This window comes from Neoarius graeffei, chromosome 18 (assembly GCF_027579695.1).
Source record: "Neoarius graeffei isolate fNeoGra1 chromosome 18, fNeoGra1.pri, whole genome shotgun sequence".
NCBI lineage: Eukaryota > Metazoa > Chordata > Actinopteri > Siluriformes > Ariidae > Neoarius > Neoarius graeffei.
The window spans coordinates 40,291,956-40,310,125 of record NC_083586.1 but is presented as its reverse complement, the minus strand read 5'-3'; the positions used below and the strand labels follow the sequence as shown (position 1 = coordinate 40,310,125).

Below are 18,170 nucleotides of genomic sequence, written 5' to 3'. Positions count from 1 at the left end.
AAACAGGCCACTTGAAAATTGGAACGTAAATGGTGTCAAACAAAATTGGTAGTGTTCAAATTAGCGTGGAAGGAGAGCTTCCTGAAGTATAGAAAAGCTCTTAATGCTGCTAGATCAACATATCTCTCCTCCCTAATAGAAGATAACAAAAATAATCCTAGATTCCTATTTAATACTGTAGCAAAATTAACCAGGAATAAGTCCACTATAGACACATGCACACCTGCAGTATGTAGTAGACATTCGTAAACATTGTATTAGTTTCCACTGTTATGCTGATGACACACAGTTGTATATTTCTGCAAAACCTGATGAGAGACACCAGCTTAATAGAATTGAGGAATGTGTAAAGGACATTAGATACTGGATGCTTATTAACTTCCTTCTGCTTAACTCTGACAAGACTGAAGTACTTGTACTCGGACCACATGCAGCTCATCTCATTTCATTATCTCTAGCCGCTTTATCCTTCTACAGGGTCGCAGGCAAGCTGGAGCCTATCCCAGCTGACTATGGGCGAAAGGCGGGGTACACCCTGGACAAGTCGCCAGGTCATCACAGGGCTGACACATAGACACAGACAACCATTCACACTCACATTCACACCTATGGTCAATTTAGAGTCACCAGTTAACCTAACCTGCATGTCTTTGGACTGTGGGGGAAACCGGAGCACCCGGAGGAAACCCACGTGGACATGGGGAGAACATGCAAACTCCACACAGAAAGGCCTTCGCCGGCCACAGGGCTCGAACCCGGACCTTCTTGCTGTGAGGCGACAGTGCTAACCACTACACCATCGTGCCGCCCTCCACATGCAGCTAAAAGTAAGTTTTATGATTACACAGTAACTCTGGATGGCCTTTCTGTTTCTTCACGTGCAGCGGTAAAAGACCTCGGAGTGATTACTGACCCCAGTCTTTCATTCGAAACTCACATTGATAACATTACCCGGATAGCTTTCTTTCATCTCAGAAATATTGCTAAGATAAGAAATTTAATGTCACTACATGATGCGGAAAAACTAGCTCATGCTTTCGTTATCTCCAGGTTGGATTATTATAATGCCTTACTGTCTGGATGTTCCAATAAGTGCATAAACAAGCTCCAGTTAGTTCAAAATGCAGCAGCAAGAGTCCTTACTAGAACTAGAAAATATGACCCCATCACCCCTGTCTTATCCACACTGCATTGGCTCCCAATCAAATTTCGTATTGATTATAAAATACTACTATTGACCTTTAAAGCACTGAATGGCCTTGCACCACAGTACCTGGGCAAACTTCTGCTCCTCTATGACCCACCACACCTACTTAGATCAAAAGGTGCAGGCTATCTGCTGGTACCTCGTATAGTGAAGACTACATCAGGGGGCAGAGCCTTTTCTTACAAAGCCCCACAGTTATGGAACAGCCTTCCAAGTAATGTTCGGGAATCAGACACAGTCTCAGCGTTTAAGTCTAGGCTGAAAACGTATGTTTAGTCAAGCCTTATGTTAATGGTGTTTCTGAGGTAAAGATGTAGATCTGGAGGGTTCTCAGACATAGAGTGTTTTGGTAAACTGGGATGTATGGATGCAGTCAGTCCCCACTCGCTTGCTCACTCGAGTTTGTTGATGGTGTAGTGACTGCTGCTTTATGTCCCGGGGCTCCCTCATGCCTGTGTTACCTTCTGGCTCTCCCCTTTTACTTATGCTGTCATAGTTAGTTGCCGGAGTCCCTGCTTGTACTCAGTGCAATATGTATACTGTTCCTACTTATTCAGGTGACATTGGGCATACCTAACAACCTGTGTTTCCCCCCCCCAAAAAAAAAAAATCTGTCCCTCTGAGTTACATGTTGATCCTAGGATCAAGATGCTGACCTCTTCTGCTCCTCAGACCTGCCTGATCCATCCTGGTGCCCTGTGTCTGGTTGGAGTCTCATCGCATCGCTCCTGTGGAGGACGGCCCATGAGGACAGTTGAAAGTCACACTTGAAAGATGCTCTGGACACTTACAGTCATGCTTTTATGGCTGAGGACTACAGTTGACTTGCTAACTTTAGGACTGCAGTTGTCATGAACAGTTTTGCACTCAAGTTTACATCAATGAAGAGTTACAACATCAACGAAACTGTCTTCATGTTAAAACTGTTAATGTTATAGTCATGTTGTCTGTTGTTACCCAAATGAGGATGGGTTCCCTTTTGAGTCTGGTTCCTCTCGAGGTTTCTTCCTCATGTCATCTGAGGGATTTTTTCCTTGCCACCATCGCCACAGGCTTGCTCACTGGGGATAGATTAGGGATAAAATTAGCTCATGTTTTAAGTCGTTCAAATTCTGTAAAGCTGCTTTGCGACAATGTTTATTGTTAAAAGCGCTATAGAAATAAACTTGACTTGACTTGACTTGAGACCGAATCTTATGCTGCAGTCCCTTTTAGTTCCAGGTCAATTTCCTCGAGTTCAGATCTAAATGCCTTCTGGTGCTTCTGCTCAGAAAATCATGTATGCCAGAGCATGTCTGTATGGCTCGTCTCAAAATTTGAAATATAGAAAGAAGATGTACTACATAAATTATTTCTGCATGATTTGTGAAGATGGAAAAATTGAGCCAAAAACGAATGAATTAAAACTTTCCCCCCACAAAACAAAAGCTACATGTCATGTAAAATCACATTTTATGAAGCACACACTGATGCAAAGGGAAATCTGTTTATAGTTGACTGTGTGTGCTGCCATATTGTGACATCAGGTGTGTTTATGGCAGAGAACCTGGACAAGGTGAATGTTGCTCGAGTTCCCGACTGCGAATTCCGAGTTAAATGACCATTCAGCATGTTTGTTTGAGTTCCAAGTACGATGGGATGCATTGTTAATCTAAGACATTGCTCATTTTCAGGACCAACTTTTAAACTCAGCAGATAAATTCTTGGTCGGTTGATCCTTCAAAACTGTTGACACGTTATAATTTTTTGAACACGAATATTTTCGTAACTCTAAATTTTGCCCTCACTAAGAGCACTCTCCTGTCAAATCATCAGGAATTTTAACCTCGAGTTAAAACCAGTACGTCTCTAGCTCAATATGTGCCTTTAATTAAAATAATGAAAGATGGCGTTTAGGCTGGAATGGAGTGCAATATTGACACAGCACTGAACTAGTTATTTTATGAATTATTTAATTATTTTCCCTCTTTCTGTGTCACAAAGACATCAATTCAGACAGTCTTCTCTCTTTGTTAGCTGCAAAGTGGACTAACGAGCAACATGTGCCTGTGTTTGGGAACGACTGAGCCCCTTAACAAGAGGAAAACCAGAGGCATTGCTCAGTCGAGCTAAAGATTTCTCTTGACAACGAATAATGAGGCTATCGATTGTTCTACACGTATTTACCAAGAACTTTGACAGGTCTGAGCTTCCTCGGTATAGAACATTCTGGAACTAGCTCACGTTCTGGATGTGGAATAGACTCTTGAAATGAAGTGTTAGGAAAGGTGTTGTGGTTGAAGGTGGACCTGAGTCAGTACGTGTTTATATCAAACGCTGTACTTTTGTACATCACTATAAAGGTTTGTTTTAAAGCCAACATTATATGTACAACCAACCAACCAGGGCCGTCAGTTGGGGGGGTTAGGATGATTTGAAGGGCCCAGCATCAACAGAGGGCAATATTAATATTATTACCATGTGTAAGTTAACTATTTTTAATAAATTTGTCTCTTAAAATGAGCAAATACAACAACCTTCTGGTTTGGTTTTCCATTTTCTGCAAAATTATTAGAATAGTCTTTATATTTCACCCTTCTCCATATTCATTACATGGTACAGTCTTGCGTAGGCGGAGCCAGAGCGTGACACCGCATTAGGTTTGTTGCTTTCCAATCCAGCACTAATGTTAGCCGTGCACGGTAGAAGCAGAATTGATGATGAACCATCAGTAGATTGATACCATCATGAAGAAGTCAGGTTGCCAGAAACGTAAAGGGGGCAGCAGAAAGCTGAGAGAGAGAAAAAGGGCCGACAGTTAGTCACCCAGGTTTTTACGAAGAAAGGTAGCCTATACATTTATTCACTGACCTTCCTTCGGTGGCTATTAACCTAACAGGCTAACATTAATGCTACAGAAGATTATTATTGTGGCTTAAGCACTGCTTGGATGATCAAGCTAACAACTTAATTTACAATGTAGTGTTGTTTTACTGAAATATTTCAGAGGTTACCTTTATTGCCACTGAAAGTGAGATGAGTAATGAATCATTACAGGGGTGTTCAGATCCAGTGGGTCATTACTGGTGTTTGACAAACTCAGACATTTGAATTCATGTGTGGTTTTTTTTTTTGTTAGAAAATTACAGTAATAACACTTCCTCTGGATAAACTAAGGGTCGGTTTTATATTTATTGATTGATTGATGAGGGGGGGTTATTATATTCTTTCATAGGCCCCAAAATTTCTAGCAGTGCCCCTGCCAACAACCATTTTAACTTAATCAATTATAGTTAAAATAATTTGATCATATTATCTTTGTTAAAGAAGAAGTAAGCTTATAATGTTCTTCACCACGTTTTAATAAACAAAATGTGTGTATTTATGATAGATAGATAGATAGATAGATAGATAGATAGATAGATAGATAGATAGATAGATAGATAGATAGATAGATAGATAGATAATGTAAACTAATTTTCATTATTTCAAGTGAACATGTAGTTCTTAAAGGGAAACGAGAAGAGGTGATTTGATGGCTATCACAGCAGCATTAATTTTAATAATGCATTTAAATCAAACTCTGCATACCATCGCGTGTATACACTCACTGGCCACTTTAATAGGAACTTCTTCTTGTTCTTGATTCTAAGACTCCTATTCTTGGTTGCAAGAGTGGAGCCCAGTGTGGTGTTCTGCTGTTGCATGCTGAGATGCTTTTCTGCTCACCACGGTTTTAAAGAGTGATTATTTGAGTTACTGTATCTTTCCTGACAGCTCAAACCAATCTGGCCATTTTCCTCTTACCTCTCTTTTCAACAAGGCGTTTGTTTCCACCCACTGAACTGTTGCTCACTCGATGTTTTTGTTTTTCGCACCATTCTGTGTAAACTCTAGAGGTGTGTGAAAATCTCAGGAGATCGGCAGTTTCTGAAATACTCAAACCAGTCCATCTGGCTCAAACCAACACCCATGCCACAGTGAAAGAAAATCACACTTTGAGATCACACTTCTTACCATTCTGACATTTGAAGTGAACATTAACTGAAGGTCTTGATTTGTATCTGCGTTATTTTTATGCATTGTGCTGCTGTCAAGGGATTGGCTGATTAGAGAACTGCATCAAACAGCAGGTGGATGGGTGTTCCTAATAAAGTGGCCAGTGAGTGTATTTCCGTATTACAGTACATTTCCGTGCCACCCTGGTGTCACAAAGGCACTAAAATTATACAGGGTGCCAGTATTTTGCATTATTTAATGCTTCATATTTTTAGACACAATAGTGTGACTAACTTCCCTTGTATTTTTTTCCCTCCATAGGTCACTGTGTCTGGGAGAGCTGCTTATTATGTGTCTTACCAAAGGGGACCTTTTGCACGCATCAAAATACCTAAATACTCCCTTCCAAAAGTAAGAAAGAAAACCATTTCCTTTTAATATAAATTCTCATGAATTCCGTGAGGATGTTGTTTTCAACAGTATGAAAGCAGAATCACTTTTTCCGCTTTGTATCTATTTTTTGAGTCCAGCTTTCTGAACAACTTGAGTCAAGCGCATTTATGTGTACACGTCTCTATTAAAGTTGTTTCGTCTGACTCTGCAAAAGCTTTCTTCCTAATGCTTTCATGATCAGGCAGAAAAATGCCTTTGTGGTTGTGAGTCACTGAGTTTCTCCTGGTTACTCGGGTGTCCATTAAAACCAATGTTAGACTAAGCTTTTATGTTAATGAACTGCAATCCTATAGAGAATGCCTCCAGAAACCGAGCAGGATTCCCAGCTAATGATCTGTCTCTTCGTTTAACTCCTACTGTCCCTCTTACTCAATGAAGGATATGCACATCCTGAGCACAGATCAAGGTCAGGTTTTCGCAGCTGTGCAAGAGTGGAACCAGAACGACACGTACAACCTGTACATCTCAGATCCGCATGGTGTTTATTTCACTCTGGCTTTGGAAAATGTCAAGACCACCCGAGGCCTTGGGGGCAACAGTATGATAGACCTGTATGAGGTAGGTGCTCCTCATTAATTTCCTGTTGCACTGGATTGCATGGCTTGCAATCCAGTGCAACACATATTTTTTGTGTTTGTATAGTTTTCTGACTGTAAGGTTGTGAGTTTAAGTCCCAGATGCTGGGCCTCGAGGGCCCGTTTACACGAGGACGCTGTCGGGTAAAAACGACTAAATATTTTAAGTGCCTTTCGTCTACATGGGGACGGCGTTTCTGAGGCTGAAAAACGGAAAAAATAGAAAACGCCTTCCAGAGTGGATAAGTTAAAAATAGCCCCCGTTGCATATCCGTCTAAACTACCCAATACGCGAAACTCTGCTCGGATCTGCTCACGTCGGGTACGCGTTTACGTCATACATATGTCATATACTGTACATGCCAGCCCGGGAAGTAAGAAAGTAAGTAAAAAAGTAAGAGCATGTCTGATTACATCGATCCAACGGACCTTCAAGCTGCTCTGGCAGCTTTAATAAACGTCCAGGAGTCCTTCGAACATCTATACCGAATCTGCACATATACCGTTAATGAACAGAGGCGGGTATAGTATGCTCTTACTTTTTTACTTACTTTCTTACTTACCATAGCCAGAGTAGTCAAAGTTTTCGCGGCGCAGATGTGCAGATCAGACAAGACGGAAGACATTGCGCATGCGTGCAGACATAGCGGAGGTCTTTCACAGCACCACCTAGCCGCCTGGCATGCACATCCAATTGAATTCCACACATTTATGCTTCACCGTCTAGACGCAGATTTCCTCCTTGAAAACGGTCGTGTAGACGCGGAAAAAAGTGAGAACGAAAACGGACTTTTGCGTTTTTGCTTCAGACGGTCCCTGGGTAAAGCGGGCCTGAGTAAGACCCCTAACCTTCAACTGTTAAGGGCACTGTGTTGTGGCTAACCCTGTATGGTGGGTACAGCCCAGCTTCTTTGCATGTTGATTGGTAAATAAATAAATAAATAAATAGGCTGACAGACCAAAGAAAGAAAGAAAGAATGAATGATTTGATTGATTGATTGATTGATTGATTGATTGATTGATTGATTGATTGATTGATTGATTGATTAAAAAAGTGATCTCAATGTCTATGTTGAAGCCAGACAGGTTTGACTATTTCAGACATTGCTGAGTTCCTGGGATTTTCACACAGAATAGTCTGTAGAGGTTATAGAGAATGATACAGAACATCCAATGTGAGACAGTTCTGTGGGCAGAAATGCCTTGCTGATTCATGAGGTCAGAGGAGAATGGCTAAATTGCTGAATTAAGGCAACAAGAAGGCTATGGCAGGTCAAATAGCCACTCTTTACAATCATGGTGAGCTGAAAAGCATCTCAAAACACACAAGATGTGGACAAAAAACAAGGTGATTTTTTTAAATCTTCGACTTCTGTTTCATTGAACCTGTGCCCACTATAAACTCAGATCCCTGTTGGCTCATCTGACACCAACATCCGTGCCACAAGTTACTGAGTAACATCACTGAGATTCCCTATTCTACTGTTTGATGTGACTATTAGCTCTTGAATTGTATCTTCACATTTTTTTTTCCATTGCATTGCTGATGTATGAATGTGCAGTGATACAGTTGTTCTGAATAAAGAGGACAGTGAGCATAATTAAATAAATTAATGAATGAACAAATCACCCATGATATAACTATCCATTCTTCCATTATCTGCAGCCACTTATCCTGTACAGGGTCATGGGCAAGCTGGAGCCTATCCCAGCTGACTATGGGCGAGAGGCGGGGTACACCCTGGACAAGTCACCAGGCCATCACAGGGCCAATACATAGAGACAAACAACCGTTCACACACATTCACACCTACGGTCAATTTAGAGCCACCAATTAGCCTAACCTGCATGTCTTTGGACTGTGGGAGAAACTGGAGCACCCGGAGGAAACCCACATGGAGAGCATGCAAACTCCACACAAAAAGGCCCTTGTCGGTCGCTGGGCTCGAACCCAGGACCCTCTTGCTGTGAGGTGACAGTGCTAACCACTACACCACTGTGCTGCCCATGACATAACTAAACTTATTAAATTGCATTATTAGTATTAAATTATAGCGACCGCTATTATTTCCCGGAATGGAAGCAAGGCGGTGAGTGAGGATTTGAATTAAATCCCAGCCTGGAAACTGGATTATGTGAAAGAACCTGCTGAGGTGGAGCTGCCAATCATTTGGTAGCATGAAGACAATATCATGGACACACTCATCAAAGTCCTCCTCAGTGCTCGCTGCTCATGTTACACATGGTGCTGTAGCATTTACTGAATTTGTGAGCCATTTATGAAAACGACATTTTTGTCGTAGCCGAGTTTGTCTGCTAGAATACGTAAAGCACACTGACAGATCATACTAATGCTTGGCACCTTGAAATTCATTTCTGTCAATACCAAATTGCATCATCTTAATTGCTTTAGTCAACCCCAATTTTAAATCAGCTCTCATGTATAGATTAGCAAGATATATGCCCACATTCATCAACTGTGTTAATGGTGCTGCTTCTTTAAGTATTAATGTATAGTTTGACCTCACAAAGCACTAATAGCTTTAAAGATACAAGAGGATTTAGATTCTCACTTCAGACAAAGAATTTTCAGTTCAATATTGAGAGAAATGTCTCTATTTCTTGCTGTTTTTATCTTGTGCGTACATTCTTTTCAGTCTCTTTTGGTATATGTTGCTAATCAACACTACAATGTCCCCTTGCAAAGCTCCATACTTAAGATAATATGGTAAAGCGTTGACCTGATGTTTGATGGCTTTTGCGACCAGACGACGTCCATACATACGGTACGGTACGTGCACCACCACAGGGAACCTGATTGTAAGTGCAAGGCAACATGTCTCATAAACACTTGACCACCAGACAACGAAATTTGTATCATTATTTACATAAGATAGATGGGTTTTTCTCCAGCATTTATTTTTAATTTGCCTTTCAAAAAAATAACACTGGATTATTTACTAACACGTTTTATGGAAAATATTCACAACAGTTTCCTATAAAACTAGTTAAGACAGTTTTAGTAGTTCACTAGCTTGTTGGACAGTTGATGGTTGTAACCAGACAACTGTTTGACATCAAGTTTGAAATATGAAGATTGCAGCTCGAAGCCTCGGCACCCCGAAGGTTTTTAATCTAACTTTTTTTTCCCCTCCATAGTGGGCAACGTATCTTTGCATTGTATACTTTTTTACCTGACCAATTTCTTACTCTGGACATTCGTGTAAACATAATTATTGGATAGTTTAGTAGCAATTATGAGCATCTGACCTTATTTGTAGATAATCTAAACCAACCGTGGATCGATATCAATTAGTTTTTTTATGTCCTATAATATTCAATTGTAACTAGGTAGTAATGATCCATCCATCTATTATCCATAATCATGCTTCCTATCCAGGGTCACAGGCAAGCTGGAGCCTATCCCAGCTTACTATGGGCAAGAGGTGGGGTACACCCTGGACAAGTCGCCAGATCATCTCAGAGCTGACACATAGAGACACACAACTCACATTCACACCTACGGTCAATTTACAGCCACCAATTAACCTAACCTGCATATCTTTGGACTGTGGGGGAAACCGGAATACCTGGAAGAAACCCACATAGACACGGTGAGAACATGCAAACTCCACACAGAAGGGCCCCCGTCAGCCACTGGGCTTGAACCCAGAACCTTCTTGCTGCGAGGCGACAGTGCTAACCACTACACCACCGTGCTGCCTATATAATAACGATGTAAATTGAAAGTGCTGATTCACTGCTGTCCACCAGGCACCCAGCAGACTCACACCATAATAAATGTCGTGGTGTTGTTTCTGGTGCATGACATGCGGTGTCAAAGAAAGGAATAAATATTCATTTGTAACTGCAATGCATATCTAATTATTGGTGTCACTGTCACAAGACAATGCAGCAATTTACTGACATGAAATACATGATGCTACACAATTCAGTGGTTCATCTGCAATAATATTATTATTCTATTCAGATTGATCGGGTGGCACGATGGTGTAGTGGTTAGCACTGTTGCCTCACAGCAAGAAGATCCTGGGTTCGAGCCCAGTGGCCTTTCTGTGCGGAGTTTGCATGTTCTCCCCGTGTCTGCGTGGGTTTCCTCCGGGTTCTCCGGTTTCCCCCACAGTCCAAAGACATGCAGGTTAGGTTAATTGATGGCTCTAAATTGACCATAGGTGTGAATGTGAGTGTGAATGGTTGTTTGTCTCAAGCTGTCAGCCCTGTGATGATCTGGCGACTTGTCCAGGGTGTACCCCACCTCTCGCCCATAGTCAGCTGGGATAGGCTCCAGCTTGCCTGTGACCCTGTGGAATAGGATAAGCGGCTACAGATAATGGATGGATATACAGATTGATTTTGTGCCCTTGCAAATATTTTGCTCATATCCTCATCAGGAGCGCCACTTTAAGGCAGTGCCTAAATATCTGTATTATTATACAAATTAAATGATACAAATCACAATGGTAGAGTGTGAGCACTTAAAGCTAAAGCTTATTTTTTCATTTAGGCTTTTTTAACATTCTCCAGGAGTTGAGGCATTGGCGATCATCCATGATTGAGAGGCATATACCGAAATTAGAGGTGTGCTCCAAGGTCTGATGGATTTTTGGTGCCTCATGCCATAGCTTAATATTGCAATCAATTAGTGAATGGCACCCAGGATGATTTCATTAAAGTAGCAGTCGTGAGGCTCAGTGAGTACGCTCTGCCAAAGTTGGCTTGACTAAGACTTGCTCTGCCAATCGTGAATCATGGCCAGATCCATACCCATAATAAGTTGCAGCATTCTTCATTATAGCTTATTGGAAACAGTGCAGAGGCTTTTCCTCTGGGATGTCAGACATAGAGCTGGGGAACTGGTGTTTCTTCATATGTATCTCTACATTGAACAGTGAGCAATTAATTAATTTGCAAGCTCTAGAAAGTGTTTTTGGATGCAATCATGTGTCTCTCTGGTTTTATTTGGTTTTTTAGAAGTGGTACAAAATCCAAAAAAGAAATTTGTCATGTGGGTTTTATTCTCATTTCTCCATGTAATTTGTATATATTGGAGCTCAACTGTTGCAGGTGTACCGGATTGTGGTGAACACTGTATGGTGGATAAACCTTCCAAATAGGTATACTGATTTGTGAAAATAAATAAGTAAACAAATAAATAAATCAATAAATACACTCATGGACTAGGGGAAAAAAATAGAGTTCTTTAATCATGGCATGGTCGATGGTACCAGATGGGCTAGTTCTAACATTTTAGAAACTGTTGGTCTTCTTGAATTTTCATACACAACAGTCTTTAGAGTTTATGATGCCATATTAGGGCCATTGTTGGTTAAAAATATGGAGCTGGGAGAGAGGGGGAGTATTCAAAGAAAAAATAATAATTTCTGAGATTAAAGTGGAAAATTTATTCCAAGATCGAGGAGGAAAGACTACATTTCCCATAACTCGGATCAGCCGTTTCAGTGTCACAGAGATCTGGGCACATGAGAATAATCCATGCATGGAAAGTAACACACATGGCGGCACAGTGGTGTAGTGGTTAGCATTGTCACCTCACAGCAAGAATGTTCTGGGTTCGAGCCCAGCGGCTGATAGGGGCCTTTCTGTGTGGAGTTTGCATGTTCTCCCCGTGTCTGTGTGGGTTTCCTCCGGGTGCTCCGGTTTCCCCCACAGTCCAAAGGCATGCAGTTAGGTTAACATGGGGTGGCTTTGGGCTAAAGTGCCCTTGAGCAAGGTACTTAACCCCTGACTACTCCCCGGGCGCTGTAGTATGGCTGCCCACTGCTCTGTGTGTGTGTGTGTGTGTCTGTTCACTGCTTCAGATGGGTTAAATGCAGAGGATGACTCTCACTATGCATGTGACAAATAAAGGTTTCTTCTTCTAACAGGAAACTTTCTTGTACAATAATTTGATAATTATGAACAGCTAAGACAATAAACAAACCTGTGCACTTTATACATTCGTCTCCGGTTGCATCCAGGAATTGCAACAATCACATGCTTCCCAGCTTCCTGGCTGCAATGCATTCTGGGAAATGCAGTTAAAAATCTCTTAGCACTTTATTCTTTTATATTGTGTGATCGAGGTGGAAAGATTGCATTTCCTATAACTTTTGGCTCAGGCATGGTGTCTGTCATGCGATGATGTTGATCCAACCTTGCAAAATGAAGCGAGAATACCATCTATAAATAGCACCTCATAAATTTGTGACTTTTTAATTGTGTAATTTCAGAGGGGTTTTTTTCCCCTCACATATGCACCTTTTTAATCAAGAGAATCTCAGATTTTTTTTTTCTCTCACAAAATTATGACTTGTATCTCAGAATTCCATCCATCAATCCATTATCTGTAACCGCTTATCCTGTGCAGGGTCGCAGGCAAGCTGGAGCCTATCCCAGCTGACTATGGGTGAGAGGCAGGGTACACTCTGGGCAAGTCACCAGATCATCGCAGGGCGACACAGACAACCATTCACACTCACATTCACACCTACGGTCAATTTAGGGCCACCAGTTAACCTAACCTGCGCGTCTTTGGACTGTGGGGGAAACCGGAGCACCCGGAGGAAACCCACGCGGACACGGGGAGAACATGCAAACTCCGCACAGAAAGGCCACTGGGCTCGAACCAAGACCCTTCTTGCTGTGAGGCAACAGTGCTAACCACTACACCACCATATCTCAGAATTGTTTCTTTGAATATCAAGCCCTCCCCCCAAAGTTCTGCTTTTTATTATTTATTTATTTATTTATTTATTTTAAATCTACAAATGGCCCTAATATGCTAAAAAAAATTAAAAACAACTCACCCAGGGAAAATGCCTTGTTGATGGGAAAACTCATAAGAGAATGACCAGACAGGTATGAGCTTACAGGAAGCCTTCAGTAACTCAATAACCACTCTTTACAACCGTGGTGAACAGAAAAAGTATTTCAATCAAAAACATTTGGACAAAGACCAGCCGCATCGTCACTTTCACTTCACCTGTTAGGAAATCATTTCTCCAGAGGAATGATCTGGACATGATATTGCTACACAATACTACAAGAGCAACAACTGGCCAAAGTGAGCTTGGACTAGCTTTATTTTAGTTTCTCCCCCAACCACGTTTTGACATTTCACTTTTTGAAATCAGCCTCAACATCACTTCTTCATCCTATTCACTATAGTTTTTCTTATGACCATTGGTGGTGCTATTGAGCTTGGTTCCATAAATAATCTAAAATTGTTACCAACAAATACTCTGATGTGGATGCCAAAACTGAAAGCCTACATTGATGTATTTTTATATCTTTATCTGCTAGTCCATTTATACCAGCCACCTCTGCTCTGAGGGCATAATACAGTCTATAAACCCTTTTACACGGCCTGCTCAAGGCAGGAATCTGACACCTTTAGTACACCTCACGTTCTGTGTAAAACATCCTAACAGGGGGTCTGTGTTGTTCCACCTCTGAGCCCAAATGACTGATAGTAGAGCTGGGATTGATGTCTTTGTAAAGGAGACAACCAGAATTGTGGATAAGGGGTGTGACATTTTTGACATTGACATTTGTTTAAGGTCCACACGCCTTTCTGCATCATATCATTTCCTACTTCTCTTCACTTTCTCCTCCAAAATATTTCTTATCATGGAGAAACATTGTGAGAGTTTGAAGAGTGGTATAAATGTGCATGGCTAACAAAAGCACCTCAACACTCAGTTCACTCACTGTTATTGTTTTGAAAGCAACGTCATTATTTGTATTTTTGACGCGTAGTATATTATATTGAGCGGCATGGTGGTGTAGTGGTTAGCGCTGTCGCCTCACAGCAAGAAGGTCCAGGTTTGAGCCCCGTGGCCGGCGAGGGCCTTTCTGTGTGGAGTTTGCATGTTCTCCCCGTGTCCACGTGGGTTTCCTCCGGGTGCTCCGGTTTCCCCCACAGTCCAAAGACATGCAGGTTAGGTTAACTGGTGACTCTAAATTGACCGTAGGTGTGAATGTGAGTGTGAATGGTTGTCTGTGTCTATGTGTCAGCCCTGTGATGACCTGGCGTCTTGTCCAGGGTGTACCCCACCTTTTGCCTGTAGTCAGCTAGGATAGGCTCCAGCTTGCCTGCGACCCTGTAGAACAGGATAAAGTGGCTAGAGATAGTAAGATGAGTATATTATATGGACACAAGTGTTTTACTGGGAAATAAGGCACTTATATTTTTCATACAAGATACATCTGGGATATGGAGAACCAAAACCATGACATAAAACTCTATATATCACTCGTGAGGAAATCAATGAATTGTTTTGATAAATTTGGGCACTTTTAAAAAATTTTTTTTTGGTGAATGTGTCTATAGAATAAAAAGAAAAATCACACATTGGCTTGAAGATATGAAGTTTATCTTCTCGTGATGAAAAACTCGTATTTTTCATACGAAATACATGGTGGATCTGAGTGACATTTTTAAATAATATTGGCTGAAGTTGAGCAGTATATTAGATCTATTCCATTCAGCTAGCATGATATTGAACGAGTCAATAACGAGTCGCTGAACAGAGTATATCTGATATACCATGAAAAAAAGCCAGCCAATATTATTATTATTATTGTTATATGTACACATTCCTTTCGGGTGTTCAAGGCATCTGTCTCTTTCAGAATTCTCTCAAAATCGTCCATATTTAATGAAGCAAACCTGGCAGCCATGTGTGTTTACAAATTGTCACAGTCACTCGCTAGCATGGATGTTTTACGTCTCCAATGTGTGACATCATGTTGTCTTGACAACCATGCAATATCGTAAACCATATTCAATGCTCATTCTCCATTGGGTAGAGTGATATAATAGACATAGGATAAGCCATATGATAATATTGCATGCTGTCAAACCAAATGAATTAAACCCGCTAGAAGGGAATAGAATACGTTTTTATTCCATGGAAAATGTGTCCTGTATGTATAATAATTCCCGATATTTCACTCCGATGATATCACTCCCAGTGTTTTCCCGCTGACTAGTTGTCAAAATGGCGAATGGTTTCAAAATTTTAAATTCTTTTGATTCTTTTTTTTTTTTTTTGTGTGTGTGTGTGTGTGTGTTTATATAATATAAAGAACATTGCACGGCCGCACAAAGATATGAGGTTCATCTTCTCATGTTGAAAAATATATCACTTGTTCACTTTGCTCACTCATAATATACAGTTGTCATCAGAAGTTTACATACAGTGACATGAATGCCATCTTGGATATGAATGTCATGGCAACATTTAGACTTTCAGCAATTTCTTTGAACTGTTCTTTTTCTATGGCAGAATGAATGTACAACATACATAATTAATAAAAAAAATACACTAGAATTTGGTGCACAAGTTTTAATTTTCTTTGGGTTTTCTGAAATCAAGACAGGGTCAAAAATTTACATACGCTGACTTAGATTATTAATTCAGAGGTGCTGAAACTTCCAAAACGTCTCTTATCTTGCCAAGGCCGAGGTCTCTTAACTTCCTTTTAGTGATTATGATTAACTACAGCTGGTAGCTTCTCTGTGCCTTCATAAAAAGGGTTTGTTTACAGCACTCATTGGATTGACCAACACACAGTAAAATGGGAAAGTCCAAGGAACTCAGTGCAGATCTGAGAAAGAGGATCACAGATATACACTACTCCGGAATGTCTCTTGGAGCCATTTCTAAACAACTGCAAATTCCAAGATGAGTTCAAACAATTGTATCCAAGTTATTGTGAGGTGTAGTCACTTTGCCAAGCCACTTTGCTTCAAGAAAACCCAAACTGTCACCCTCAGCTGAAAGGACATCGGTTTGGATGGTCAGGAACAACCTGGGAACCACCATGGCATATCCCTGCCATGAGCTGGAAGTTGATGGATCACTGTCTACAGTTCAGCTCACCATGGACTAAGAGGCTGCTGTCCAAGAAATAACCCTCTGCTCCAAAATTGACACCTTCAAGCTTAACTAAAGTTTGAAGCTGACCACACAGACAAAGAAAAAGCCTTCTGGAGGGTAGCTGTATGGTCAGATGAGACAAATATTGAGTTGTTTGGCCACAATGACCACCATGTACAGAGGGACACTGTACCAGCTGATGGTGGTAGGATCATCATACTCTGGGACTGTTTTGCTGCCAGTGGAACTGGTTCATTGCACAAAGTGGATGGAATAATGAAGAAGGAGGACTACCTCAGAATTCTTCAGCATAAACCATCAGAAAAATCCTATTGAAAATATATGGACCATGCTTATAAGTTGAGTCCATGCCAATAAAAAAAAAATTGAATTCTACCAATTGTACCATGAAGAGTCATGAAATATCCAACCAGGATTCTGCCAGAAGCTTGTTCATGGTAAACAAAAATGTTTGGTCAAGGTGACTCTTGCGAAGAGACATTTTACCCAAATATTAAGTGTGCTGTATGTATATTTTTTTGACTCTGTCTGTATAATTTTGACTCTATGTTGATCTCAGAAAACCCAAAGAAAATTAAAACTTGTGCACCAAATTCTAGTATATTTTTTTAATTAAAGATGTATGCTGTACATTCTGCCACAGAAAAAGAACAGTTCAAAGAAATGACTGAAAGCCCAAATATTGCCATGACATTCATATCCAAGATAACATTCATGTCACTGTATGTAAACTTCTGACCACAACTGCATATATTCACCACTCAAACATAAACTTCATATCTTCGCACAACCATGTAATATCCTCTTTATACGCCACCCTGCATCCCAACGCTCTGTCGTGTCACACGTCATGCCTTTAGTTGCGGAACGTCCCATGCTGTGTAAAAACACACACTGGCACCACTTTACGCAGGCTTTATTTGGTCTAGTGTAAGCAATCAAAGCTGGAATATGAAGGAATCTTCTTTATAGGAATATTGCAGAATATCTGTATAAAAAGGGCTTATGAGTTACGGTTGCATGGTCTAGTTCGGATGGGTGTTGAGGATGGTCTCGATTAGTCCAATTGGAGGTTTGAGTAGTGGGGGAGCAGTGGTGTGTTGTAGTCTGCCTGCCTCGGTTGCACAGTGATTGTGATACTCTGCCACAGGGATCAATTACAATGCTGCTGGCCTTGCAGATAGAGCAGAGCTGTCAGACCTTGTAGGATATTATCTTAAATTTGAAGTTTCTCCTGTTTGCCCACAGAGGCCTTTGTCTGATCTATTGTTCAACTTCTTGTATGCTTTTTCATTTGGCATCCTTTCCTCCTCTTCCTGCACCAACTTTAGCACAACATGTAAACCAAAACAGCCATACTGAAACAGCAGAGAACCCAAAAAGAATGCTGTATATTTTAATAGTAACACAGGTGTTTGATTCTAGCTAGATCCTGATGCTTCACTCCAACACTGTCCTCTTCTGGATGCTTGTAAAGGAAGGATGGAGGCAAAGAAAGATAATAAACAATCAGCATGATCGGTGATTGACGTGGCTTCCCAGCAGAGGAGGAGGGCCTCTCATTAGCTGTGCCTGTCCAGTGCCACACTGTCAGACACACTGGCCATTAGTGCCACTTACCCGTCTCCTGCTTCGCCGAGGAGACATTTCAAAACACCTCGGCCTGCATTGGTCTGTCATGACTCAATACGGCTAAGTTTGGATTTGTTTCAAAAGGGCCAAGCAATGAGGTGGTTGCTGTCAAAACAAATGGTGTTGAGTTCGTCAGCCAAGTAAATGGGATGATGCTGACAAAGGTGGACTGGAATTGCGGGTGGTGTAATTAGAGGAGGAGCTAACAGGTGATCAGGATGAAGACCACGGAGATCCTTGTGTGCACCTGCATAGTCTCATCTGCTTAATGCACACGCCAACTAGGAATATTTAACAGTTATTCCCTGAAACTGAGTCATGCATGAGCTGATAGCCAATGAGGCACGTACTGTAGTGCTGAGTTGGCTACAAGCCATGAATGACAAGACTGAGTAGAAT

The 18,170-nt window shown here is 41.1% G+C and overlaps 1 protein-coding gene across 1 annotated transcript in view; it reads left to right on the top strand.

Annotated features, from left to right (window-relative positions):
- Positions 1-18,170, top strand: part of sorcs3a (sortilin related VPS10 domain containing receptor 3a) — a 602,075-nt gene that overhangs the window by 502,770 nt on the left and 81,135 nt on the right. Inside the window, exons 8-9 of the mRNA XM_060898283.1 lie at positions 5,507-5,596; positions 6,017-6,196. Of these exons, the coding sequence (XP_060754266.1) occupies positions 5,507-5,596; positions 6,017-6,196 (270 nt within the window). The remainder of the gene's footprint in view (positions 1-5,506; positions 5,597-6,016; positions 6,197-18,170) is intronic.